A 27,651-nucleotide genomic window follows, 5' to 3' on the forward strand; every position below is an offset into this window, starting at 1 on the left:
GGGGGGGGGGTGATGATCGAGCGGTGCGGTACTCGGCATAATATTTACATAGATACATGAGGGTAATTAACGGCAGATAACTAGCGACGATTTAATGTCCACACAAAAAACTGAGGTCAAATATCAGGTCAACTTAGGTCAAGTAGGCGATGCATAACATTGACCTCCGATAACGGATGGAGGCCTCATTTTTTCGAAGTGGTTTAACCGTAAACAGGCGTGATATGACGTGTCCGAGTCCGCGGTCTGTTCCCTGTTGGCCTCAGGGCCGCTGTATTTGTCGTTCTTGACGGCGCACTCCGCAGGGCCTCGTCTTTCATGTTAACGGGCTGGCGGGGGCGGGGGGGGGGGGGGACAGCGAACATTCAGAATGGCTCCAACTCCTGACACAAAATAAAGAGAAAACGTAAGCCCTCGCGCACTGCTTTCTAATGTAGATCTAAAGCTTCGGAATAACAAGGGCAAAAAAGAGCGTACAGTGACGCCCACATGATAAAAGAGATGATAACCTTTGACGATCTCAGCTGTTGCGAAAAATGCTCACAACGACGTTTTTCCGAAAACCGACATCACATGCGCTACACAAAAAAAGCCTTCGCCGATCCATCAATCAAATTTCACCCAAAAGACGAGTTCAAAGATGAGTTCAACGAGTTGATAAGCTATTTACCGACACCTAACAACTCCGGCGTTCCTACGGGTAGTGAAGACACAAGAGACAACACACAAGAGTACGTACATTCCACACACTAATTGACATTATTTTATATATTTACAATTATTCTCGTCAAGGCTAGATTAACACCTCATAACGGATGCGCCGCGGCGGCCTAACGTTAAATAACGCAAACAACATAAATAGAACGACCGCGGCAGTCGTCCCCGCCGATTTACCCCGAAAAATCGACAGAATTCCCCAGTCTCCCGATCACCCTATGTCCCGTAAACCAGTGCTGCGCGGCGTGGCCCACAGTGCACGGAGGAATGGAGTGCATCCACGCATCGGCCCGCGAAATCCGTGCTCCGAAAACCCCCGGCGTAACGTACACCCGTAGGCAGCAAGAGGAGACACACAGGCACACACGGACAGACAGACACACACACAGTTACACCGCGTGATAGTATCACAGACGCGGCGGGAGGCGTCAGACCGGCTAGTACCGGCCGGAGAGCGGTAAAACAAAACACAGGACGCTCGGGACGCAGAGTCCTGACCGACTGGAGCGTAGTCCGAGCCGATTAGAGCCGAGAGTCCCAGCCGTTAAGGGCGAGGATTCCAGGCCATTCCGAGCTAAGAGTCCGGGGCAGTTCACTGTTCACAATACGCCGGGCTCTCCATAGCATTAAACGGTCCAGGTCCTTCATAGCTCACAGTAACGGGTCTGTGGCTCACAGTAGGAGCTCTCCATAGCTCCCAGACGCTCCAGGCTCACAGTATAGGCTCTCAATAGCTTTAGAGTCTGGGGTCTCCGTGGCTAACAATGCATGCTCTCCATGGCTCATAGTCCGAGCCGTTCATAGCTCAGAGTCCGACCGAACTACGAGCGGATCTCACGGAACTCACGGGAGTTCCGTGAACTCACGGGGCCACAGTTCGGGTCTGCTTCTAGCCGACGCTAAAGAGCGTTTATAGTTCACACTCCCCGTCTGCTTGGTGCTCGTAGCTCAGCACCAGAGTCCACTTGTAGCTCAGAGTGCGAGTGTGAGAGAGGCTATAGTGGCCGTGGTCCATCCCACTAATCATCAGCAATAGAAGTCTAGCTGGCATCCCAGCGCCTCGTGAATATAGTCCACCCAAGCAGCAAGAGACAGAAGCTACACCAGCCTCGGCGGACGGTCTCAGCTTTTTAACAACACTCAACTAGCGTCCCTCGATCAGTTCGTGTCACTTCTCACCACAAACTCTTCCCTGAAGAGCTAATGTGACCGACTCGTCTCTCACAAGCACACGAATACTCGCTGGTGAAGGGTCGACGCCACGATCGAGGCGGTGCTGAATTTTCATCACACAACACAACTCGCCGATATAACTTCACTGATAGACGGTCGGCCGAATCACCGTGTGGCTTTCCTGCCTTTTTCGTCTGGTAGGTGTACGAATACTAAGACGTCGTCGGTAAACTAGTCGATCTTGACGGTGCTGTAGATCTTGTGGACAAAGTAGCTGGTTCCCAGGTAGCCGATGGTACCGCACATGATGCCTAGCACGGTGCTGAAGAGGCCCATGTAGCTGAAGTAGAAGGCCGTCTGGAAGAAGCCGTACATCCTGCGGGGGGGGGGGGGGCGATAAAGTGTCAGGTATGTGATACGTCAAATTCTGTAACTTCATCACTTTGCGCAGTTACACTGACGTAAATTAGTTACACTCCGGAGAGGTACCGTGTGTGAGACCGACTCAGAGCTGGAAAGGAATGTTTGCAACCAATCAGCGGATTTAGCGCAGCTTTATACATATTAGCCTTTCCATCAGCCTTTCGCATACAGCTCGCCACTGATAACTAAAAACGGTGGAAGATGACACAATTGGGGCCGAACAGAAGGCAGTCAACAATGTCCCCATATATTGCTATATCCCGAGGCATACAGATGATCCTATGAGCTCACTCACTTGGTCTTGAAGAAGAAGTAGTAGATGGAGTAGAGGTAGACGTAGCCGGCAGTGGAGCACCCGGCCAGGAAACTGGTCCATTGCCTGTCCGCGAACACACGTCGAGTTAGCTTACAGTGTTCCATACCGATTAATAGAGTCCGATATAGCTGGAGACTGCACAAAGCACAGACCTTATCAGCCATAGTGGATCCCGGCCATAACTAGTCTAATCAATCTGTCCAATAAAAAGATGGTCACAGTCAGCTAACACCGCGATACAGGGTCAATAGAGGATTATCAATAGACAGATGTGACATATTATAGTGCATGTATGACCTAAACTTTTGAATTCATTTTAAAAGGGGAAAAAACTCAAGAAATTACCCAACGTTTCGCATTTATTGCTTAGTCATGGGTCTTAGAGTGCGATTGTGATTGACAATCGCACTCTAAGACCCATGACTAAGCAATAAATGCGAAACGTTGGGTAATTTCTTGAGTTTTTTCCCCTTTTAAAATGAATTCAAAAGTTTAGGTCATACATGCACTATAATAGGGTCAATAGAGTTTTATATAGGTGGGTACTGGAATAACTGTTACGCTTATCCTCTTCAGGCTTCATGCATTGCTGATATTATCACGTATATCGTCACAACTTTCTTCCTATATCGTGATCATGTTCTATATGACCCATAAGCCGGTGTTCCTCCCCCGGTTCGTGTCCCTCTACCCTACACATTGGCCCTCTTAGCGCCCTCTGCCTTCGTCCGGCGTAATACTCCCGGTCCTATACCCAATACCCATGTGCTCTCTCTTCGTGCACAATTACTGTCAGGCATCCGCGCTTGGCATTCTCTGATTCACGTTACCGCATCGCTAGATGTCCGAGAAATCTACCTTGCATCCGCGACTCCGCAATAATCCGAATTCTCTACTTTTCCTGTCCTTACCTGCTACTACTTTGTATCTTTCACCTTACGAGTAACGCCTGCCCGCGATTATCCATAAACGTATCCGCACCATCCACTCCCGTTTTCGCATCCCTGAACCTCACGAAACTCGACCCTCTACTGAAAAAGTCGCACCATCTAACACCAGACCACCCTCCTCCTCAAACCTTTGTCTCTATCCTTCACCCTCTTTTCTCCATCTCCCTCTCTTTCCTCCCTCCCTGTTTTCTCCATCGTCCTCCCTTTCCTCCCTCACTGTTTTCTCCATCGTCCTCCCTTTCCTCCCTCACTGTTTTCTCCATCTCCCTCCCTTTCCTCCCTCACTGTTTTCTCCATCGTCCTCTCTTTCCTCCCTCCCTGTTTTCTCCATCGTCCTCCCTTTCCTCCCTCACTGTTTTCTCCATCTCCCTCCCTTTCCTCCCTCACTGTTTTCTCCATCGTCCTCCCTTTCCTCCCTCACTGTTTTCTCCATCTCCCTCCCTTTCCTCCCTCACTGTTTTCTCCATTGTCCTCCCTTTCTCTCCCTCACTGTTTTCTCTATCTTCCCCGTTCCTCCGCTCACCAGCGGTAGTCCTCTGCGTTCAGCAGGAAGTAGGTGCAGACGATGGTGACACACACCGATACCACGGAGAGAATCAGCAACACCAGCAGCATGAAGCCGTACACGTAGTAGATCTTGTACGCCCAGAACGACGTGAAGATAAAGTACCTGTGGAGAGCAGAAAAAATGGAATCGTGAGCAATGAATCTAATGGGAATCTTATGGGAATATGTGTGTTGGTGAATGAACGAATGAATGAATCCATGAATGAATGAATGAATGAATGAATGAATGAATGAATGAATGAATGAATGAATGAATGAATGAATGAATGAAAATTGATTGACAATGACACCTTGGAATTTAGACACGTAGAACCGCTAGTATCTTGCGCAAATCGGGACTGATGAATGAATGAATGAATGAATGAATGAATGAATGAGTAAATGAATGAATGAATGAGTGAGTGAATGAATGAATGAATGAAAGAAACGAACGGATGAATGAGCAAACAAACGACAATAAGCAATGGCGATGACACTTCCCATTCCGATTAAGGAATGTTGAGTGTTGAAGAACATGATCAGTGTTGTGGGCATGCTTTTACGTCCTCACTCCTCATACAACAGTGCATGAAGTGCGTGCGATACTCACATCTCGATGAAGATGCTGCCGAAGGGCAGGACTCCGCCCAGCGGGATGATGACCCACGGCTCCATGAACCACTTTTTCTCAGGGATCGGACGTGGCACCGCGTTCACACTGCAGGGACACATATGAGAGATGTCATATCGGTTAGAGCGTAAACAATGCATTGAACACGACATACGAATCAAATAATCAAGGCACATCGAGAGAAAGCGTAAGGCGCTAGCCGAGTACAGAATAAGAAAATTGTTAAAGCTATTATGACAATTACTTTTTATAGTGCCTTTCTGGCACAGAGACGGCCATTCGTAATTTACGCCTATAGACGTGCACGGCACCGTACAGTTTTGGCAAGCCTGTTTAATTCTAGTGTCCTGAGCCCAGTGCTGAGATCGGGGCATATATGTACTTACCGGCACGGGAAGTCGGCTTGTCCGTTCAGATTCCGTCCGAGGACAGTGCCCACCAGAGTCAGAGGCAGGATGACGAACAAACAGATACAGGCCACCGCCAGCTGCGAAAAAACACATACAAACATAGTGTCAGAGGCAGGATGACGAACAAGCAGATACAGGCCACTGCCAGCTGCAAACAAACAAACACATTGTCAGAGGCAGGATGACAAACAAACAGATACAGGCAACCCGGTCCGCCAGCTGTGAGCAAATATGTACATACAAACACGGTCGGAGGGATGACGAACAAACACAGACAAACACAGTCAGAGGAGGGGTGACAAACAAACAACTACAGGCCACCATCTGGGAACAAACACAAACAGCCATAGTCTCACTAGAGATAAAAATCATTGCAACTTGAAAAGTTATACTACATATACACTTAGGAGGTCACTATGGACAACCAGGGGGTAAGATTGACGAGCTAGTTACCATGGTGATCATTAGTGTAAGACTCGCTAGTTACCGTGGTGACGAAGTGTCTGACGCGCTAGTTACCATGGTGACGAAGAGAATGGCCCGGCTGGCGTGGTAGCTACTAGTTACCATGGTGACGAGGTGCCTCACGCGCTAGTTACCATGGTGACGAAGGGGATGGCCCGGCTGGCGTGGTAGCTACTAGTTACCATGGTGACGAGGTGCCTCACGCGCTAGTTACCATGGTGACGAAGGGAATGGCCCGGCTGGCGTGGTAGCTACTAGTTACCATGGTGACGAGGTGCCTCACGCGCTAGTTACCATGGTGACGAAGGGGATGGCCCGGCTGGCGTGGTAGCTACTAGTTACCATGGTGACGAGGTGCCTCACGCGCTAATTACCATGGTGACGAAGGGGATGGCCCGGCTGGCGTGGTAGCTACTAGTTACCATGGTGACGAGGTGCCTCACGCGCTAGTTACCATGGTGACGAAGGGGATGGCCCGGCTGGCGTGGTAGCTACTAGTTACCATGGTGACGAGGTGCCTCACGCGCTAGTTACCATGGTGACGAAGGGGATGGCCCGGCTGGCGTGGTAGCTACTAGTTACCATGGTGACGAGGTGCCTCACGCGCTAGTTACCATGGTGACGAAGGGGATGGCCCGGCTGGCGTGGTAGTAGAGGGCGATAAAGTTGACGAGGAAGGCGGTGCCGCAGACCAGGGTCGGCAGAAGAGCGGCCGATACCACCATCTGCCTGATCCACACCTGGGGAACAGGGGTGGCCAGGTGTCAGAACACGGCGGTGTCAGGACACGGGTGTCAGGGTGTCACCCGACCAAGACAGGGTCAGGGCAGGGCGATGTCAGAACAGGCGGTACATACGCCAGCCCAGGCAGCCGTTTGGGGTTGGACTCAAGAATATTACGAAAAGGAGGGCGACAGACAGAGCTCATTTTGTGAAAACCGCAAGAAACTTTTGAAAAAAAATCATTTGTTCGATTAGTATCCTCATATTTGTGGGCGTTTTCTTAAGTTTTGCCTTCGACACAGCTCCACACCCTGGCACAATGCAAACCGCAAACATCACAAACACAGAGCAACCCCTTGCCCTTCATTCCAGCCTCTGACCAGCCAGTGCAGAAGATTCTACACAGAAAAGTCTACCATGTAGTCCCTACATTGAAAGAAATCACAGGTTTTTAGTCCCTAGAGCCCTAGCACCCTTTCAGTCTCGTACCTTTCCGCCCATCCTGGCATAGAGCGCCCCGCCGAAGTAGCCGTTGACGGGACTGGTGGCGGCGTACACAAAGATGGCCGTACTGAGCAGGCTGCCCCGCTCCGTGTACAGTTCGCCGACGATGGCGATCAGCACTACGAACAGCACCACGGCGGCAACCTGGGGGATGGAGAAAGGGGTCGTCTCATCAGCTCAGTGGTCAGAACTCAGGACAGCACCACGGCGGTAACCTGGGGGGAGAGGGGTCGTCTCATCAGCTCATAGGAGTTGGAGCAGCACTACGAACAGCACCACGGCGGCAGCCTGGGGGGGGTCGTCTCATCAGCTCATAGGAGTTGGAGCAGCACTACAAACAGCAAGCACCACTGCGGCAACCTGGGGAGATGGGTCGTAGCGTCAGCTCAGTACAACAAACAGCACGACGGCCGGCAACCTGGGGGGAGAGGGGGGGTCGTCTCATCAGTTAGTCGGAGTTGGAGCAACACAACAGATAGCACAACGGCGGCAGGCTTGAGGGAAAGGGTTCGTATCATCAGCCCAACACAACGAACAGTACGACAGCGACAGCCCGGGAAGCGTGAAAAAGTTTTAGGCCATCTTTGATGAAGCTGGATGATTCATCTAAATGGCATATCAATTTCAAGAAAACCTGAACGAAGTTTACATGACCTTTTATAACGACTAGCGACGACCAATGTGTGCAGTAATGTGAATGAGAAAAAAATCGGTTCTAGATCTATGTAATCCATCAGAAAAATCGATTTACTTCAATATCTTACAGTAGGTACAGTTCCAGCTGCATTGCCTACTACACTCTGGACAACTGTGTACGCACCTGACATCCAGTGCCGACCAGCGCTGAGAACAGCATGGGGTAGCTGGCCGGCCGGAACACGTCTCCGTGAACCTGTTTCCAGCCGTACTCGTCTCCCAGGTCCCGCTCCTGTCGACGGAGAGGAGGGAGGGTCAGAGTCAGATCAGTGCCTGATAGAGTTAGACGAGATGGATAGCGGATAGCAGAGGGTCAGACAATTCAACTACAACTACAGGGTTCAACTACAGGGTTAACTACAGGGTCAGACTACATTCAACGCATAGGGCCAGAAGAAGTACAGCGCACACTGGGCCGATCGCCAGGTCTAGCACGACATGGGTAAAAAAATCGAACTTTGTGGATGTGCAATGAAACCTATACCAATTTGCTCAAAAATGATCATACTACATTGCTGTGGTCTTTGTTTTCCAACACAATTGCTATTTCATGGCGAAAACTCAGCCTAAACACGAACTTCGGAATCGTTTGGACCGAACTCGTCCCCCGCACTCTTCGACAACGTATCTTTGATCCACGAAAGCTATCACAATTTGAGGAGGAATTCCACATTTATATACATCAAACGATAGCTCCAGGTCTGCAGAACACACATAACCACATGAAAATGGCGAACTCTTACTTGGTTATGATGTATTGGCACCGCAAAGATTTACAGACGAAAATATAATTTCACATAATTGATGTCACACACAAATAGACTTTTAAAAAAAGTACCGCAGAGTACCGCTTCGAAAATCTCGCTACATGTCAATGAGTCATTGCACTACAAGATCCAACAGTCATTTTTTGCGACTTTTTGCGACTTTGGGTGTAGCAGCCAAACATCAACCCGCGCCGGACCGGTGCTCGGCGTCAAACGCGCCGGGCCGGGAGGTGTTGATTGAACACTCCCCTTTTAACTCGACTCTTGGGCCACATAGCGACACGTAGTAAGTGGCATTCGAAAGAGCGCCCGAAATTCCAGATGGAGTAATTAGTCATTTCTAGGTCAGGTCAAAAGTCACGTCACCAGAGGTCATCAAAGGTAAAATGTTGCATATATCAACATTTCTCGAAAACCGGCCCTTACCTCGGGGACCAATAGAGCTACATCGTCGCGGAAAAGTGCATTCAATTGCTCTTTTAGCGGTCTTTCTGAAATAAGCCCTCAGATTTGGCTTAACCCTCGCCCCTAGTGGTGTTTTTCCAGCCGCGAACGTATAGAAGGGGTCCGTTGGACCCCCCCCCCCCGCCGTTTCGCCCCTGATCGAGCTAGAGCTTCGCGGAAAAGACGAGCGTGTTGCCCGTGACAAGAGGAAGCTGATGATACCCAATTGTAAGGTCCTAGGTCATCAGTTGACCTTCCAGGTCAGGTCAATGACCCATAAGTCGGGAAAATCGGGACCTGTTAGAACGTTCGTTCATTGGGGTTTACGGGCGCGTCGACTGCGGTGGTCATTTTGCGCCCATAACGCTGTACTAGTAAAGCGGATATGTCAACACAGAACTGACGAACTGAAGAAGACTAGAACTACTTGAGATACGTTATACTAGTAAAACGAGTATATCACAGGAAAACTGATGGATTGAATATAAGAAAAGATGCTGCCGGATAAAACCCAGGGTGAGTCATCACCCAGCAGGTGGCGAATGGTGGTGCCTGGGGCAATGCGGCCGAGGCAGCGTGTCCGGTTTGGTTCGAGGTGCGGGCAACTTAAGAGAATGTGAGTGACTGTGAGCGGCACGGCACAATGGCTACATGTTGGTTGAGCATCTCCACGGAGGAGATAGCCATGCGTTGCATACGTATGCCCTATCCGTAGTCTGCAGAGGACCACTTCATGGTGTCTTTTGTCTTGAAAGCAGGACTGCCAGGGCTCCAGAGTAGGTTTCACCTTTCGTAGCTTCTCGGATCCATGGAGACGCCACTCTGTCTGCCAGCTAAACGTCGTAAAAGATCGAACGGCTGGGTAAAAATCGCGAGCCGGCAGAGGCAAACGACGGAGGCAGGGGGCCGCGGCCGCGCGTCTTGCGGCCGCGTCGGCAAGCTCGTTGCCTCTTATGCCCACATGGCTCGGTATCCAGCAGAACTGGATGAATTTACCTGCTCGTTCCACCGACGTAAGACGAGATAAAATGTCTTGTACTATCGGGTTGTCTGGATTAAAACTCCGTAAAGATAAGAGGCTGCTGAGGGAGTCTGACAAGATCAGATAGCAGGAGCTGTCAGACACCTCGATAAAACACAAAGCCTTCTCAATTGCAACGAGCTCGGAAGAAAAAACAGAGGCAGAAGTTGGCAAAGAGAATGTGCGTGTGTCATGACCAGTCACAAAAGCGCAGCCGACACCATGTTCTGTTTTCGAGCCGTCTGTAAAAACCCACGTAAAACCATCATATGAGGCAATGTGTTCCAGCGCCCGTGCTCGTAGTGTGCATGGCGGCTGATCGTCCTTCCTGATGTCTGTCAGTAAAAGATCGATTCGTGGATACGCATTTCTCCAGGGCGGCGAGGGCGCGCTCCACGTGCGCCTCACGCCGCGAAGAGAAATGTTCGCTTTTGAGAAGAGAGCTTGCATACGTCCACCGAAGGAAGTCGATCGACCAGCCACTCTGTCAGACCGACTGATCTCTCGCGAGAAGACATACGGGTATGCCGGGTGCGAGGGAAATTGACGAAGTTTTAAAACATACCGCATGCCCAACATCTGGCGACGGAGAGCTAACGGTGGCTCGTGAGCCTCAGCCAGAACGCTGCTTGTTGGCGAAGTACGGAAAGCACCCGTAGCAACGCGAAGTGAGGCATGGTGAATGGTGTCAAGCATTTTCTTACGCGACTCGCTGGCGCTGTCATAAATGAAACTTGCGTAGTCGAGCTTTGAACGTACCAGAGAGCGGTAGAGTAAAAGCAAGGTTCGTCGGTCAGCTCCATACGACGTACGTGATACACATTTTAAAATATTTAGAGTTTTAAAACATCTCTCACGAAGAGCTTTAAAATGCTCGTTGTACGTCAGACGTCTGTCCAAAACAACACCAAGAAACTTTGCAACCGGCTGCGTGGGGATATTTCGCCCGTAGAGGCGGATTCCAAGATCAGGATCGTGGCAGCGGCGGCGGCAAAAGTGAACAGCCACAGTCTTTGAAGTTGAGAACTTAAGGCCATTATCCTTGCTCCACTTTTCTAAACGCGTCACAGCAAGCTGAAGTTGTCGTGACGTGTGCCGCGCACTTGAGGCGGAGAACCATACTGCCAAATCGTCGACAAAAAGGGATCTCCCTATAGCCGTTGGGAGTCTGTCGCCAATGTCGTTAATCATGATAGCAAAAAGTGCCACACTCAAGACGCCTCCCTGTGGAATACCATTCTCCTGAAGGTGGGAGCTGGACAAGTGGTTTCCAACCCTGACACGAAAGGTGCGATAAGATAAAAAGTTGCAAATGAAAAAGCCCATACAGCCACGGATACCATAGCTGAGAAGCTTCCTCAAGATGATCTGCCGTAAAACTGTGTCGTAAGCAGCCTCAATATCAAAAAAGATAGCCCCAAGGTGTTTCTTTTCGGTAAAAGCGGTCCTCACTTCGGCGTCAAGAGCTAAGATATGGTCAACTGAACTGCGGTGTTTCCTGAAACCACACTGCGCGTCCGTAAAAATGTCGTTATGTTCCAGAAACCAACTCAAGCGAGCATTCACCATCTTCTCCATCAAGTCGTAAAGGGTGGCTGCTATGGTTTTTTGGGTGCTGATCACGAATATAATGTTATTTACGATCATAGATGATGTCTTCGTACATTTAGACCAGGTCGGGTCAGGTCAGGTCAGGTCAACCAGTAAGGGTTTTGCCGGGTATTTGCAGTAGGTGGCAACCGCCTCTGACAGCTTTGTAACATGTTACGAATGCACCAAAGCTACATAGTAAATGTTCAAATGGTTGCTAGATTCGAATTCAGCTCCAAAAACTAGCCTAGAAACATGTAAAACTCGAAAAAGTGAACCAAGGTCATCAAAGGTCAATGACCTTACCTGACCTTCTGGTGACCTTGACACCCACCCTCATGCATGGGAGCAACATAATATCCCATGTTTGAACGCTTTAAACCAAGAAAAGACTGCAAACCCGTGGCTGATGCGAGCCGACATACGCCGAATCGCGATTCCGGCCAAACATGGTCTCGAAAGAAGGTCACAGGTCAAAGATCATTAAGGTCAGGGTCATGAAATTTTCAGGTTAGCTGTAAAAGTAGTTATCGCGAGGGTACTGAAAGTTTCGTTGCGATCGGCCGCTTTTTACGCGAATTACTCGCGAAAAACCAAGGGTTCCGTTCGAAGATTCAGGCCCTGTCGCGCTAGAATGGCATATCGGCCCACTGTGCAGCGGAGGGAGGGTCAGGTAGGATAATTAAGACTGATAAAGGATTAGGTGGGTACAACGGATAGATCATACGGTACAGCAGTGTTAGCGGAGGTACAGCGGAGAGAGGGTCAGACAATAAAGCGCATGAAGAGTCAGAGGGCGACACAAAATATGCGTAAAGATACGCACAGAACGCACCACAGCGTTGTCTTCAGTTACCTCATAATTCATATATTGTCATTTTCCTACAGCGACTGTAATGCAATGACATTCGCTCTCCATATTCCCCCAGTGACTGCAATAATACCCCCATCCTTTTCCAGTTATTGCCACTCTTTCCTCGAACCCTTACCACATCGTCCATCTCTTCGTCCTTGCTGTAGCGCTGGTAGTCCTTCTTCAGCGTCCTCATCAGGATCATCGACACCAACCCCACCAGGAAGATGACCATCATGAAGCTGTTGAAGATGCTGAACCAGTGGATCTGAGGGCGGGGGTGAGATGTCAGCAACGGGAGAGTCATGCAAGTCATTAGCTGGGGAGGGGGCGGAGATAAGGCGTCAGTCCTTAGAGGGAAGAAGCAAGACATCCGCAGGAATGATACATAGGTGAAACAAACCGAGATGACCGACCCCAACACATACCAATGCCAGTGTATGTTTCAATGGGCATTGGGCAGTCATACGGGCGGCTATATTGAAAATTGCGCATTGCCCCTCTTTCATGAGTCTCAATATTTCCTCGGCTAATATTTAACGCAATGAAGTCACAATTGTCACCTGTCGGAATGCTCTACAAACACAACTCTCCGGCGCTGCGGTCTTCATATCTCATAAAGCAAAACCTAGGTGTGTGAATCCTTCCTGGTTTTCTTTATCATTTGTTCATCATAAGCCCAGTAGTGTCCATCCTATACGCTGCAACATTCTCAGCAAGGCTCATGTTGAGTCAATGACCCCGCCGGTGACAGTGCTGTCAGCAACCACTGCTCAGTGGCTGCTGAGTACTCACCCTGTGCTGGAAGAAGCTGGGGTCCAGGTACTTGTCAAAGCGGTCCTCGAACTTGACCGGCGACTTCTTCCACACCACCTCGTACGTCAGCGGGATCTTGGCGCCCACATGCAGCTTGAACTGGAACAGCGAGAAGAGTACGGTTATGAGACAGCCGCGCAACTATCGGATTTGGAAGCCTCGTAAGGCCGAGCCCTGCTAAATAAATATATTGGAGGCGGAATCTCAATGGTGTCTGAACATGGATAGCTTGAGCTGTAACATGGAAAGGGATAGTTATTACAGGTATCCATTTCCAAGCTAATGGGGACTTTGATGCCATAATATACGAGTGTCTTGATCAGAAGCACGAGGGAATGAAAGAGTTATGAGGATGCCATGTTAGGGAATTTCGCTGCCGGATTACAGCCAGAGGCTGGTGTTACAGGACTAGGGAAAACGTTCACTGTAGCCGTGAATATTAGGGTGGTGCAATGTTCACGTCTCTAACCCTGAGTCTCGGAGGTAAAGTTACTCTATCTTGCCCGGGACTGTGGTGGTACCCGAGCCTTGCGTGCGTGTGCAACATTACCTTGACCTCGTGTGTAGCATTACCTTGGCCTCGGAGGTGAGGTTGACGTCGACGATGCTGCCGTCGTTGACACCGATGTCGAGCCGCTTGTGCGTCCACAGGTACTCGCCATCCTCGTCCGCCTGAAGGCGGGGGAGTCAGAGTCATCGGGTTTTGCCCTGAGAGCGAGGGAGTCAGAGTCATCGGTCATGTTCTGGAGGCGAGGGAGTCAGAGTCATCGCGTTATGCCCTGAGAGCGAGGGGAGTCAGAGTCATCGGTCATACCACCACGGGTCCCTGAGGAGAAGGGAGTCAGAGTCATCAGGTTATGCCCTGGGGGCGAGGGAGTCAGAGTCAATGGGTAATGCCCTGAGAGCGAGGGTGTCAAGAGTCATCGGTCATACCACGGGCTCCTGAGGACGATTGAGTCATAGCCATCGGTAATGCCCTGCAGGCGATGAAGTCAGAGTCATCGGTGATGCCTTGGAGGCAAGGTAGTCAGAGCCATAGCACGGGCTCCTGAGGTCCGAGGTGTCAAAGCCATATGTTATACTACGGTTTCTGGGGAAGAGACTAGCATCAGTCATTTCTGTCACACTACGGACCCGTGAGCAGACGAGCGTGTCATATTCATTGGCCACGCATTATTGTCCTTCCTGTCAAATAAGACGAATCGATTAACTTCGTTATCTCTCTATTGATTACATCTGTCATTGGAGCAATGCCCGTTGGTGAAGTGCAAATAAAATGAAATAAAGGAGATCAAAAATACAAGAATGTCTCATCAGAGCTGAGTACACAAAGGAATGCGGCTCTTGATTTACTAGCAAGTGGCGACAATGCAGCGCTACATGCCCCCGCCCCCGCGACGGCTGGGTCGTTACAGCGATCGATTGTTGCACTGGTTACCAGGGTACCCAGTCAGCTAGTGTACAAACTACAGATACAAGGTCAACAGACGACTTAACCAGCACATGCATAGGTACGGGTACAAACCTGTATCATGCCTGCCTACTCGTCTTATGCCAGTCTATCCGTCTCACACATTTACCCCTTACTCACACTGTGCGGATCTTCATATAGTTATTACGCATGCTTATGCATTCTGCACATACCACAGCTCATATCAAATCAAATATCCATCTTGAATACGGGTGTATTTAAATTTATAGAGCTGAAGCCTACACGTACTGACTACTGAGTGTGACGAAATGGACTGGTGTTGCCAACATAAAGCTGGCACTGGATAGTATAAAACAGGGACATGAGTAAAAACAAACAACACGCTGACGATTGATAGGAAGACTAAGCAATGACACGCGGGGCAGAATTAAAAGAAAGCTATCAAAGCACGCGACTGGACAAAAAATAAACTGATTGAAAAAAGATGATGAGTGAGTGAGTGAGTGAGTGAGTGAGTGAGTGAGTGAGTGAGTGAGTGAGTGAGTGAGTGAGTGAGTGAGTGAGTGAGTGAGTGAGTGAGTGAGTGAGTGAGTGAGTGAGTGAGTGAGTGAGAGAGAGAGAGAGAGAGAGAGAGAGAGAGAGAGAGAGAGAGAGAGAGAGAGAGAGAGAGAGAGAGAGAGAGAGAGAGAGAGAGAGAGAGAGAGAGAGAGAGAGAGAGAGAGAGAGAGAGAGAGAGAGAGAGAGTCAGATATTTGTGACTGACTCCTCCAATAATCCCCCCAGGTCCGCCACCCCCCACCCCCCAAGATTCGCACCACTGACCTCTCCAATGATGCCCCAGATGGGCAGATCATCGATGTACATCTGGTACCAGTAGTGGTTCAGTACCGCGTACCGGAACGCGGCCAGACCCTCCTCGTCCAGCTCTATCTGACAGTATGTCTCCTTGGGCTGGTTCACTGAAACACAAGTATCAGAGTGGTGAGTACATGTCCAGCTCTATCTGACAGTAAGTCTCCCTGGGCTGGTTCACTGTAAACAAACAAACAAGTCCCGGTGAGTACAAGTCCAGCTCTATTTGACAGTACGTCTCCTTCGGTTGGTTCACTGAAACACACACAAAGTACCGGGAAGTTTGGGTCCAGCTCTATCTGTACATCTACTTCGGCTGGTTCACTGAAACACACAAAAAGTACCCGTGAGTTTGGGTCCAGCTCTATCTGTACGTCTACTTCTGCTGGTTCACTGAATCAGACAAACAAGTAACGGACCGGTGATATTGTGTCCAGTTCCCATAGATCACGATAAAAAACTTAACTGTATCGGAGACGTGGCTTTCTGTCAAGCTCCACAAGTCTCGGTACCTCCTGTCCCAGTAATCTATCATCTTCTCTAGTGAGTCGGGGTCTCACACGATTTATTGCAACAAACTCAAACCACCAAAACGGAAAGCCTATATGAACGAAGTCCTTCATATGTTTGCTGAGTGCTGGCTGCCTGTGTTGAGTGCCGTGAATTCATCTGGGCAGAGGTATCGTTATGTCAGTTGAGGGGCAATTAATAAATTACTACTGACATCTACGCTAGGATGGCACCTAGTGCAGACAGCTATGCAGCGGATAACCGCAGCCGTAGCGAAGACAGCTGCGTTACTCGCAATCCTGGGTCCTCTCCATCACTCCGTAAAGCCCTGCGTCTTATACAGGTGGTCCGTTTGGCCCACAGCTGCTCCACACTAGCACTGTAACGCTGGCGAACAATGGAAGTCGGAGACAAGAGGTACAAGTGTTGCCTTGATGGAACTCCACTTCAGTGAGGTTTACGGATCCTAAGCATCGCAGGGATTACATGGTAGATGTTCCATGGCAGTGCACGGTTCTAAAATAAACAGGCGGAAAAACAAAGTCTACAAGAAAGCAATGCTACGAGTCTAGGACGGAGTCTAACTTCAAAGGATACAATCACAAATCAACTTTGATTACGCAATGCCTTCCAAACAGAGGGCTAAATAAGTAAATACTGTCTGACATTTTAATGGTATCAAAGAAAATAATTGAGCCATATTACTCACGTACCCCTCCCCCTAATACACAAACCCCATGCTATTTCCCAAACAACCACGCCCAGACGATCTGAGCTACGCTGAGTCACCATGCTGACGGGCGAGGTAGGGTAGGGCTGCTTGTCAAAGTTGTCTGTAGTATAAATAACCATGCGATGACTGATATCTCAGAATATGATGGCATGGGCATGGACGACTAGTGAACTGTAAATAGTACTGGCAGACTTGACGGTATTTACAATTTATACAAATGGCTGAATGCTGATGAAGTGGGGATGCGAGTGGGGCCATTAGCAGCAGGACGGCCTGGTTGGTAACTAAATATTTCAGCCGGATGGGTTGTGGGGTGCCTTGGACTTCTGTTAGTAGGTGTTGGTATTTCAATTTCATTATGATCTTGGTGTGGCTACCCTGGCCCACCGCCAACAGGCAGGTATTTCAATGACATGAAATGCCTATTAGCATTTGAGAATGATTATTCTAGTGACTGCCCTGGCACAATGCCAGTACCCACTGGTATTTCAGTATGATGTATGGATCGACCGCTTACACCACCCCACACATGACCAGGGGTCATCTGGTCATCGTCCCTGTCATGTTTATACAGAGATCGTTCCATGCTCGCGCCACGTGGGTCACGGATATCTCCAAGACACCGACCAATCAGAGAGGAGGGGGCGGGGCAGGGGTCAGCTCACCGACGCTACCGCCCACTAGAGTCTGTTTCACATCGACCATCGTGGAAGCAGCACCACTGCAGCCGCCGCCCACACCAAGCCAAAGCCGCCAGAGTTACTACCGCCGATAGGACGCAAAGCCGGAGCCGCTACCGCCGACAGGACCACAAGGAGGGATAGAAATGGCAGCCCCGGCAGCTCAAAACGCGTCTCAGCAATTTCTGGATGACAACCAGTACACCCGTAACAATATTCTGCGATATGAGAAGATCTTTGGAGAGACTTTCGTCAGTACGGGAGGACTGCAGACTACCCAGGTAAGGGGTCAGGGAGGTCACAAGAGGCCATGGGGTCAGGAGAGGTCATGGGTTGGGGTCAGAGGTTACCAAAGGTTACAAAGGTTAGGATAAAGACCATGGAGGTCAGAGAAGGCATAAAAACTGTGACATGTCTTTGCCGTTATAGCCCTTGTGGTGTCGTGGACAGCGACTTTAATTGACGTGTGTATCTACTCTATACGGCCCTTTATTGACCCACCAATGCCGTTGCAGACCGAGTCTCACTGTGGCCCGTATACCGTTCTGTCACGATGTACAATGTTACAACGTGCAAATTGCAGACCACGTGTCATTTTGCCGCTGCAGACTGTTCCACTGTAGATCCAGGGTCGTGTGTCATTATGAGTGAGTCACTGTAGTAGACACTAGACAGCGCATAACTTAGACCCGCAGAGTTGTGTGGTAATAAATCCGTTATTCATGCCTAGCTACAGTACCGCTATCTAATGTTTAACAACACCACTTTTTCCCGATGCACCGTGTCTCACTTCGAACCACCCCCCCTCCCACCCTCAGGAGTTTTGCGGCCGTTTGAATCTCTCACCGGGTCAGCGCGTGCTAGATGTGGGGGTCGGCACCGGAGGATCAGCGTTCTTCATGGCTCGTCAGTTCGGCTGTCACGTGACCGGCGTCGACCTCTCAAAGAACATGGTGGACATTGCAGAGGAGCGAAGACGCCAGCTGAGCCCGGAGGTGATAATGATCTCCCATGACCCTGTGATCTACCCGTGACCTAGTGCGAGTTAGAAGGGGTGAAACCAGCCTAGCTGATCCCTGGGGTAAACTCCCGTGACCCCATGACCTCCCTACGACCCCGCCAGATATCAAAGGGGTGGAGCCGAATCAACTGATCCCAAGGTCATCTCTTTTGACGCAGCGACCTCCCCCATGCGACCCCACCAGAGATCAAAGGGGTATAGAGGACCAAAATGACCCCAGATATGACCTACCGTGATCTCACGACCTCGAACAGATCAGCAGGTTGAGGTGTGGATACATTGACGGGAATGACGCGAGCCCAGCCAAGAGGTGACCTTTCGTGACCCCACTGCCCCTCTTTCTATCCCTACCCCCACTGACCTAATCTGCAGCGCCAGTCAGAGATCGGCGAAACTTTAGCTGCCAGTTGATCCCATATGTGACCTCTGGTGACCCCACGACCACTCTCCCATGCACCCCCTCAACCAACCAACCACCCCCACGCCAGTCCCGCCTAACGGCCTTTCTGTCAGGCAGCCACAGAGACCGACAGGGCTGGAGTGTGGGGCGGACATTTATCGTTGACAGTTAACATTTAATAGCGGTGAGCGCGGTGACAGCTCTAGCGACAGCAATAGTTAGGCAGTTGGCACTCAGTGACGTTAAACGGATCTCACGATTTTGCGAGCATGTGTTTTGAGATTGTGATCAGCTTGATATAGCAAAGTGGGCATGATGACTGAAATGAGGAATTGGCTAGGACTTACTAGGCGTAGCTTTTATGAATAATGTTTGGAAACGACCAACAAAAGGGAGCAATGTTTTTAGGAAGCCGTTGAGGTAAAAACATCGCAATCGAACCCCGCGTTCGAAGTCTCTCGGACGACGTAGAATCTTCGTCGTCCGAGAGACTCCGAACGCGGGGTGAGCAATCTCAGCACTATATAATGGTGACTAAATGATGCAACCACGCCGCTACCCTGCTAAATTACTTTATCACTTTATTACTTTATCATTACTTTATCACTAGAACTGTCGGTCGAGCCGTTGGGTATTGTCTCGCCATCAGAAATGTCGTCAGAGGCTGGGAACTCGCAGCTGGTTTCTAACGCATCATATCGCGGTTTATCTACATCTCTTTCGCTCGGGTCTACAGTTATTTGCGACGTTTCGTCATCCAAGTTGATTCTACCGCAAAGGTCTAATGCTGAGGCCTATCGTTATTCGTTGAAGTGTATGGTTGAGTTGAGGTCTATGATGATGATGTTGATGATGAGTTGGTTGGGGTTCGGGCGCAGGTGTGGAGGTCAATGGCGCCCAAAGCTGACTTCGATCAATGAGGCTGATGTCTATCAATGGGACTGAGATCTATCAATGGGATTGGTGTCCATCAATAGGGTCCACTGCTAATGTCCATCGCTAAGTCCCTTGTTCACAGCCCGCAAAAAGTCAGCTAACACAGCTACCAACTAACCCTCCCCTCGCCCTCACGTCCACAGCTCCAGTCTCTACTCGAGTTCCAAGTGGGCGACGTCACCAAAGTCGACTACCCGGCCGGTTCATTTGACGTCGTCTACACCCGCGACACCGTGCTCCACATCGCCGACAAGGCAGCGCTGTATGCCAACTGCCTGCGGTGGCTGCGGCCGGCCGGTATACTGCTAGTTACGGACTACTGCCAGGGAGACAGGACGCTCAGCGAACAGTTTGTCAAGTACCGTGACCAGAGAGGTGAGAGCTGGGACTGGAAGGAATCTCATGGTAAAGTAGGTACAGGTAAAATAATCTCTTGTAAAACTCTTGTGTCTATCCACTGGGTTATATTAAAGGGACCCTCCCACCTTAACATTAGTTTTGAGTTGAGATAGCCAAATTGGTGGCCATGGCCTGAAAATACCGGTTTGGGCACTCACAACAGGGGCGTTCCACGACAAATCGACAAGTGCCCTGCACCCTCATGTTTTATTTTTTGCTTAGAATTGGTCTAATGGGTTGTGATGGGCGGGGAAGCCAGGTGTGGCAAGGATTTTTTTACGATATTTACGAATTTACGAATTTACGGCTTTTTACGATAAAAACTTTATATGGTTCAACTCACAATCAACCAACAAACATTTTGGCTATCTCGGATTTTCAATTTTTGAAAATTTTGATCACGTGACCTTTTGTCCTATTTTTCGAAGAGTGACCCTGATATTTTCCCCACTGAAAGTTGCAATTTTGTCTGATGACGATTTAAGCCTTATCAATTGTCATTCATATGCGTCAATAAAAAAAGTGGTTATCGCCCTGCGTTGACCTCAGGTCAGGTCATTTTTATGACCTGTCCATTATTACGAGCGGGAGCGACAGCGACATCTCGAGAATAAAGCAAGATAGCGACAAGCGATGAACGGTAAAGGGTACACACGGATAAGGTCTATAATTTTTACTGAGGTCATTTTCAGGTCAGGTCAAAGATGACGTCACAGGAGCCAAAAGGAAGTCAAAATAGCGGCACTATACATATACATATATATATGAAGTTTTTCTCGAATAACTTTCAAGGTATCCCAGCTAGGAACAAACTAATAGCACCATCGTGATCCTCTCGTCGATCCGCATCGAATCATATGTTTGTTGACCTCGAAAGGTCGAAAGGTCAAAAGTTATCCTTAGGTCACGTGATCTAAGGTCAACTTTTGACCTTTCGACCTTTTGAGGTCAACATACATATGTTTCGTTGCGGATCGACGAGAGGATCACGATGGTGCTATTAGTTTGTTCCAAGCTGGGATACCTTGAAAGTTATTCGAGAAAAACTTCATATATATGTATAGTGCCGCTATTTTGACTTCCTTTTAGCTCCTGTGACGTCATCTTTGACCTGACCTGAAAATGACCTCATTAAAAATTATAGAACTTATCCGTGTGTACCCTTTACCGTTTACCGCTTGTCGCTATCTTGCTTTATTCTCGAGATCTCGCTGTCGCTCCCGCTCGTAATAATGGACAGGTCATAAAAATGACCTGACCTGAGGTCAACGCAGGGCGATAACCACTTTTTTACTATCGCATATGAATGAAAATCGATAAGGCTGTAATCGTCATCAGACAAAATTGCAACATTCAGTGGGGAAAATATCAAGGTCACTCTTCGAAAAATAGGACAAAAGGTCACGTGATCAAAATTTTCAAAAATTGAGAATCCGAGATAGCCAAAATGTTTGTTGGTTGATTGTGAGTTGAACCATATAAAGTTTTTATCGTAAAATACAATAGTTTCTGAGTTATAGGCCGCCAAACATAGGGCTGCAGCGCGAAATCCAGGAATTGCCCGAGGCTATATCTCGGAAACCGTTGTTCGAAGAAAAAAATCCTTGCCACAGCTGGCTTCCCCGCCCATCGCAACCCCTTACACCAGTTTTCAACGAAGAATAAAATATGAGGGTGCAAATTTAATTTTTTATTTGTCGATTTGTCGTGGAACGCCCCAACATCGAAAAATGCTTTAATTCGGAGATATGGAATTTCAAACTTGCAGTTTTCGGATTCTAAGGGGCTAATGCATTGGTATGCCCCCTTAGAATTTGTGACGTCAGCGGAGATCTAACGATTTTTAAATCTTTTACTAAAACGTTTGGTAGCACGCGGTGGTATATGCTGCTTTGCGCGCAACAAATGCCGCACTTTCAAATAAAGTCGCTAGGAACAGCGGAGATCCCAAAAAGTAAACAATTGTAAAAGTTTAATATCTTGAAAACCGGTGAATATTTTTCGATGAAATTTGGTAGATATTCGTTTTCGCTCTTTCTGAACCGAGCGACATCACTTTCATGCCAATTCATTAACATTTTTGAAGGTGGGAGGGTCCCTTTAATGGGTCTTTGGTAGCGTCTTTTGGCGGGATTTATCAGTTTGGTCTATCGATGGATCTTTTACTGGGTCCCTTGTAGTTGCTGGGGTCTGTCGTAAGTGTATCAGTGGAGCTACTGCTTGGAGCGCTACGGATCTGGATTTTCATTGCCTATGCTTTTTCTTTAACCCTCGCCGGCCGAGGGGGGGGACGGGTGCCGCCCCCCCCCCATAGGGTTTTTTCGCGATAGCTCCGAACACGCTGGCGATAGAGAGCTGAAACTTGGCATACCTGACCTTTGATCCAAGCCGCATCTTTTGACACCAACCGCATTTTTGGGTCAGGTCAGGTCACTGACCTATGACGTCATAAGTGAACCTCTGCACGGTCTTCAGATGTCGTAACTTCGCAACGCCGTCACTGCCAGAGGAGATGTCACAGGGAAATGAAACTTGCAGGATCTAGTATCCATTATGAGTCCCACAACTTGTATATCTCGGATTTTTCCTAAAGGTCATATGAGGTCAGGTCATTTTCGTGACCTCACCATTATAAGTCAATGGGGAAAAATGAAAACTGCTATTCTGGCGCCGGGAACGATCTCCAACTATCTCAAGCACACAGAATCGTGATTTGATGCACTCCTTGCAAGGTTAGATGCGTCACTTTTGCAATGTTGACCTTGCGTGACGTCATTTATGACGTCATCAAGGTCATATTATTGTTTCGTCAATAACTCTTGATCAAATTGAGCTAGCGAGTCGGGAAAGCCACCAATGGACTCAGGAAGACCTGCCGAATCGAATGATATGCGACATGACCTCTTTCGACCAACTTCGTGACCTGGGGGTGCTGACCTGACCTTGACCTGAGGTCAACACCCCAAGTTGACCTGACCCGGACAAAAAGTATACCATTCGACGCGCCTGAGTGAGACGAACACGATGCTGCCAAAATCGGCGCTCTGCGGCCGTTTTTTGCGAAGTTATTCACCAAAAACTGAATCGTACCTTGGGGCACTTGACCTGACCTCAGAGGTCACCGGTTGACCTAGGACCTTAAAATCGGGTACCAATCTCTGCGTCTCGTAACGGCGCACACGCTCGTTTTTTCCGCGACGCGCTAGCTCCACCAGGGGCGAAACGGCGAGGGGGGGGGGGTCGTACCCGCCCCCCCCCTCGGCCGGCGCGTATGTAGAAAACCAATAGGTCCGGCGAGGGTTAAATCGCGGACGGAACGTCACATTTATCTAAAATATTCGTTTGAATGTTGTATTATGTTGATGAAAATAGTCATTTCATGTGGTCACACATCGAATGGTCATGCTGCTATCCAAGCGCAAATAGGCTCTCGCTTCAAACTGATCCAACTCCCGCCTTAGCAAAGAAGATACTGAGCAATCAGCCACCTCAGTACGACAGTAACTACTTCACCGTCTGTTACAGGTTATCACCTTCTAACAGTGCCTCAGTACGGTGAGGTACTGCGGAAAGTCGGCTTCCAAGATGTCGAGGCAATAGACAACTCGGCCAGTTTCCTCGACATCCTACGAGCAGAACTCGACAAGTTTGTTCCGCAGAAGGAAGAGTTTGTAAAGGTCAGCCATAATTGAAGTTTGTTTTACAATCGGATGTGATTTGGGTCCTTTTGCTAGGATTTTCACGCAAAACATGCTTGTTTTATCATTTGTCACTGACCGTGCGTTATAACATTTCTTACATATCCAAAATGTGTGAAGTGTTAACTTTAATATCAGCGACGTCAAAATAGTGCGAATCAGCATGTATATTGTCTAAAAGCCAAGTCAAATATCGACCAGCACCTTAGTTGAGTTGTAAGCATTAATAACAGAAGCACAATTGACAGAGTGCACGCTGACCGTTGGCTGGTTGTGGCTGTGCCACCGCTCGTTGTCTCTGCATTAACTAGTGACGATGAACGCTGTGTGGACGGCATCCGACATGGCGCTGACCCGATGTTGATTTTGTTTCAGGAGTTCAGCCAGAAGGACTTTGACGATATAGTCTCCGGGTGGACGGCCAAAATCGAACGGGTCTCCGAGGGGAGTCAGACCTGGGGTCTGTTCGTGGCGCGAAAACCCAAGGATGAATAGGGATGGTGGAAATGTACACTGTTAACGAACTGTGTGAAACACGTTAGTCAGTGACCAGTGACGAAATACACTATGTACTGTTACCGTTCAATGTAAAGCACACTGTAAATAGCCGATGCAAAACATACGAGTCACTTGCCAGTGACTACTGGAACAATACTGTCAGTACGCTAACACTAAGCCCGCAAACGTCACTGACACTGACTGATGATGAAACACGCAATGTGTTACCGACCAGAGTAAAATACACTATGAAATGCTCTACTGGCACCGACCAAAACGAAAAGCAATGAAAGCTATAGACCAATGACGCACATGCACAACTACTTAACTGACAGTTAAAAAATAGCATTAATTGGAATACAAAGTCATCAAACAACCCGTGTACAGGCGACTGGGAAATATCCAAAGAAGCTGACAGAGACCGTTAAGTGACAGACACATACTGTGTGACCGGTGAACTAAACAAGACAGCCGAGTGGAGACAATTCCTACACATGATACTCCTCGAGTCTAATGAACAGTATAGGTACCCACCACCCGCTCCAGACCAACCTCTTCCCCTGTCCCTCACCCCGACATAACGCACCTCCAAACTGGATGTCCAGCCCGCTGAACTCCAGCTCGACGCCCTGCAGCGCCTCTCCGAGCGTCTCGTGGTAGTGGCTGATGCCCGCCTTGTTTCCGCGGCAGAAGGGCAGCGAGAAGTAGCTGTAGGTCTCCTGGCGGTTGTGGTACGGTCCGACCGTGTTCATCCACAACACCACCTCCTCGTTAGCTGAGTACTGAAACGTGTGGGTGATAGAGGTGAATGAAACATGCTCTTGAACACTGAAAACAGCATTGGGTAGGTACAGGTCTCGCGGGTTTTAGCGGTAGGTTTAGCACCTAGAAAATTTAGCGTACTTTAGGCTATATCTTCGTCGTCTTAAGCTTTTAAGTGTTGAAGATGCGATCTACTTGTTGGTTTACAAGCCGGCCATGATCGTGTAAAATGGCTTCATCGTAGATCGATTAGTTTCTGAGATATAACCGGAAATGTAAAATGCAAAACCTACCGCTTAATCTAGCGAGAGCCGTACCTACCCAGGTAATAGGTATGTAATCAATGTCATTCAATCATCCAAAACTTAAAGGCCAAAACAGCTTTATGTTGGTGCCTTGGAGACAGGCAGAGAGCCCTAGTAAGATGACCAAGAATGAACATTACGCCCCCCTGTCAAATGACAAAAGACTGGAGACCACTCACATGCTGTCATGGGTCTACACCTTGTGGAACACGAGTTTTGACTAACAAAATTTCTCAGCAACAAGTTTTCATAGCTTAAATAATGGGTAGTCATAAAGCAGGCATCACACTTGCATTTTTGCAACCAAGGAGAGACACTTTACAAGGAGATGTACGTTGTAGGGCTGTAGGTTCGTATGTTGTAGGCTGTAGGTCATAGGTCGTAGGTTGTATGTTAGGTTGGGTTAGAACAGTAGGCCAGACTGGAAAACATCCATACACTACGCCGGATATCTGTGAGACTCTCTTGCGCCTAAATTCGGCGCAAGCGATTTTGCGCTGAAATTTCTGCATGATTGTGCCGAAAATTGGGTGCTTATTTGTGGCAAAATTATGCCGCTTTCATATAAAGCACATGTGCACATCTACCGATCAAGGCTATATCAACCAGACAGAGCGTTCCTGGGCCCTGGACGCTCTCCCATTTTGAGCTTGAACATCCGAATAAGCTTTTCATTTCCATAGAAACCCAATTTCTCAATACGCTTAGCGCACTGTAGCGTCGTGGGTGTCATGCCGTGAAAAAAGGGCCGGAGGTGGAAGCTCCGGGGCTACAAAAATCGGCGGAGCGGTGTGTCAGAGGCTGGCGGGGGCCAGCGAAGGCCAGGCAGCGGAGCAGCACGTGCTCTGGCATATCAACCTCTTCTCGGCACACGGCGCAAAGTGCCGCGGGGCACCGCTTGTCCGGGCACTGCTGGCTCGCCGCGGAGTGGAGACAGCCGATTCGGTGCTGTACTGGAGTGGGCGGCCCCAGTGGTCCACCCTCATCTGGTGCACCGAAACGACGTCCTCTCGGTCCTTTCCGGGGATAGAGGGCGGCGGCGTGCTCACGAGGAGTGGCTTGAATAATGACTCGGACCAGTGGTCGCACTATTGATGTGAGGCCGCACAATGAACCGCCCGTGTCAGCGAGCGGGCGTCTGCGGGCAGGCCGGCCGCTTGTTTCACCAGGTCGTCCGCGCTCTCATTCCCCTCGATACCACAGTGGGCAGGAACCCACTGCACTTGATGACGCTCGGTGCTGTTCAACAAGGTCTTCCATGCTTATCTCAATGCCGAGGGTTGAAGCCTCACCTGGGCGGCTACTCCTCCACTGAGTAGACTCAGGGTGGCTTGCCAGTTTGAGCGCGTGACGACCGGGTGACCGGGTCGGGGATTTCTTGTCACGAAACCTCTTCAAAGCCGCCCGCAGGGCGAATCTGCTATTAGGTTCACCAGCGTGTCAACAGTGACTGTCTTACACAACAAAAATTATGCAGCCACCCTGCGCCAAAAATTCAGCCTCCGCCATCGCCATGCACTGAATTTGGCGCATTTGAAGTTACGCCGGATGTGTGCCAAAATTTTTGGTACAAAAATTTTTGGCACAACTCCACCACTATGCGGGACATATTCGGCATAGCATCAATTTTTCCAGTCTGGGGGTTAAGGTTTTGGTTTGGTCAGAAAGAAGCATCTCTGGGTAGGTACCTATAGCACATCCCATTCTCCTTGGTTGCAAAAACAAGTGTGACTCCTGCTTTATGACCACCAAATGATGCGCATAACCAGTATGCAGTAGGTAAGTAACCAACTACCTCATTCACTTAAAAACCATTTAAGTTGAGGTAGAGGACAGGTACTGTCACTGTCAGCTGAAATACAGCACAAGCAGAATGAAACTCACCTTGTGATCGTGCTCATCTCCAGTGCAGACAGAGAACGCAACAACAATTAGCAATATGTCCCTTAGCCCAGCCATAACTTTGCCTGTGTGTGGACTTCTCAGTTCCAATGCAATCTTAGTTGAAATTAATCATAACATGGCCAAATTCAACTTAGCAACCGCGCATCTTCACAATCACAATCGCGGTACCCTCCAGTGTGACGAAGACAGCAGCTTCGTAAGGCAGTATGGTAGACCGATCAATTAAACCATTCATACAATTATTATGTCTACACGTCTACACTCAATTGATCAACACAATTTTTCGAGTTATATTTTTACACCACCAACGCGGGTCACAAAATGCAAGGTATATAAAAACACTACTGACAAAATGAAAACACGCGTATGTTTATCAATGAACAATTCGTATGTGTTCCTCCACATTCGCCGCAGTTCGTTGTCTGCGTCAGCTAGTTTAGTGATGAAAGGTGTACTCACCAAGTACCAGCTCGGT

At 48.9% G+C, this 27,651-nt stretch overlaps 2 protein-coding genes across 2 annotated transcripts; one reads left to right on the forward strand and one right to left on the reverse strand.

Annotated features, from left to right (window-relative positions):
* Window positions 1–753: 753 nt before the first annotated feature.
* Window positions 754–27,647, reverse strand: LOC122369372 (transmembrane 9 superfamily member 3-like). Its single transcript, XM_043344072.1, has 14 exons — window positions 27,156–27,647; window positions 24,791–24,986; window positions 15,300–15,436; window positions 13,619–13,717; window positions 13,025–13,144; window positions 12,366–12,497; window positions 7,679–7,786; window positions 6,844–7,002; window positions 6,246–6,371; window positions 5,143–5,243; window positions 4,736–4,843; window positions 4,103–4,249; window positions 2,609–2,692; window positions 754–2,266 (listed from the first exon to the last, which is right to left on the reverse strand). The coding sequence occupies exons 1-14, from the start codon at window positions 27,228–27,230 to the stop codon at window positions 2,122–2,124; spliced, it is 1,737 nt and encodes a 578-aa protein (XP_043200007.1). The 5' UTR covers window positions 27,231–27,647; the 3' UTR covers window positions 754–2,121.
* LOC122369373 (phosphomethylethanolamine N-methyltransferase-like) lies at window positions 17,256–24,463 on the forward strand. Its single transcript, XM_043344073.1, has 5 exons — window positions 17,256–17,533; window positions 18,071–18,247; window positions 19,753–19,984; window positions 23,534–23,685; window positions 24,082–24,463. Exons 1-5 carry the CDS (start codon window positions 17,399–17,401, stop codon window positions 24,199–24,201), a joined length of 816 nt encoding a protein of 271 aa, XP_043200008.1. The 5' UTR covers window positions 17,256–17,398; the 3' UTR covers window positions 24,202–24,463.
* Window positions 27,648–27,651: the final 4 nt, after the last annotated feature.

Source organism: Amphibalanus amphitrite, unplaced genomic scaffold (genome assembly GCF_019059575.1).
Source record: "Amphibalanus amphitrite isolate SeventyFive unplaced genomic scaffold, NRLGWU_Aamphi_draft 001029F_arrow, whole genome shotgun sequence".
NCBI classification, from domain to species: Eukaryota; Metazoa; Arthropoda; class Thecostraca; order Balanomorpha; family Balanidae; genus Amphibalanus; species Amphibalanus amphitrite.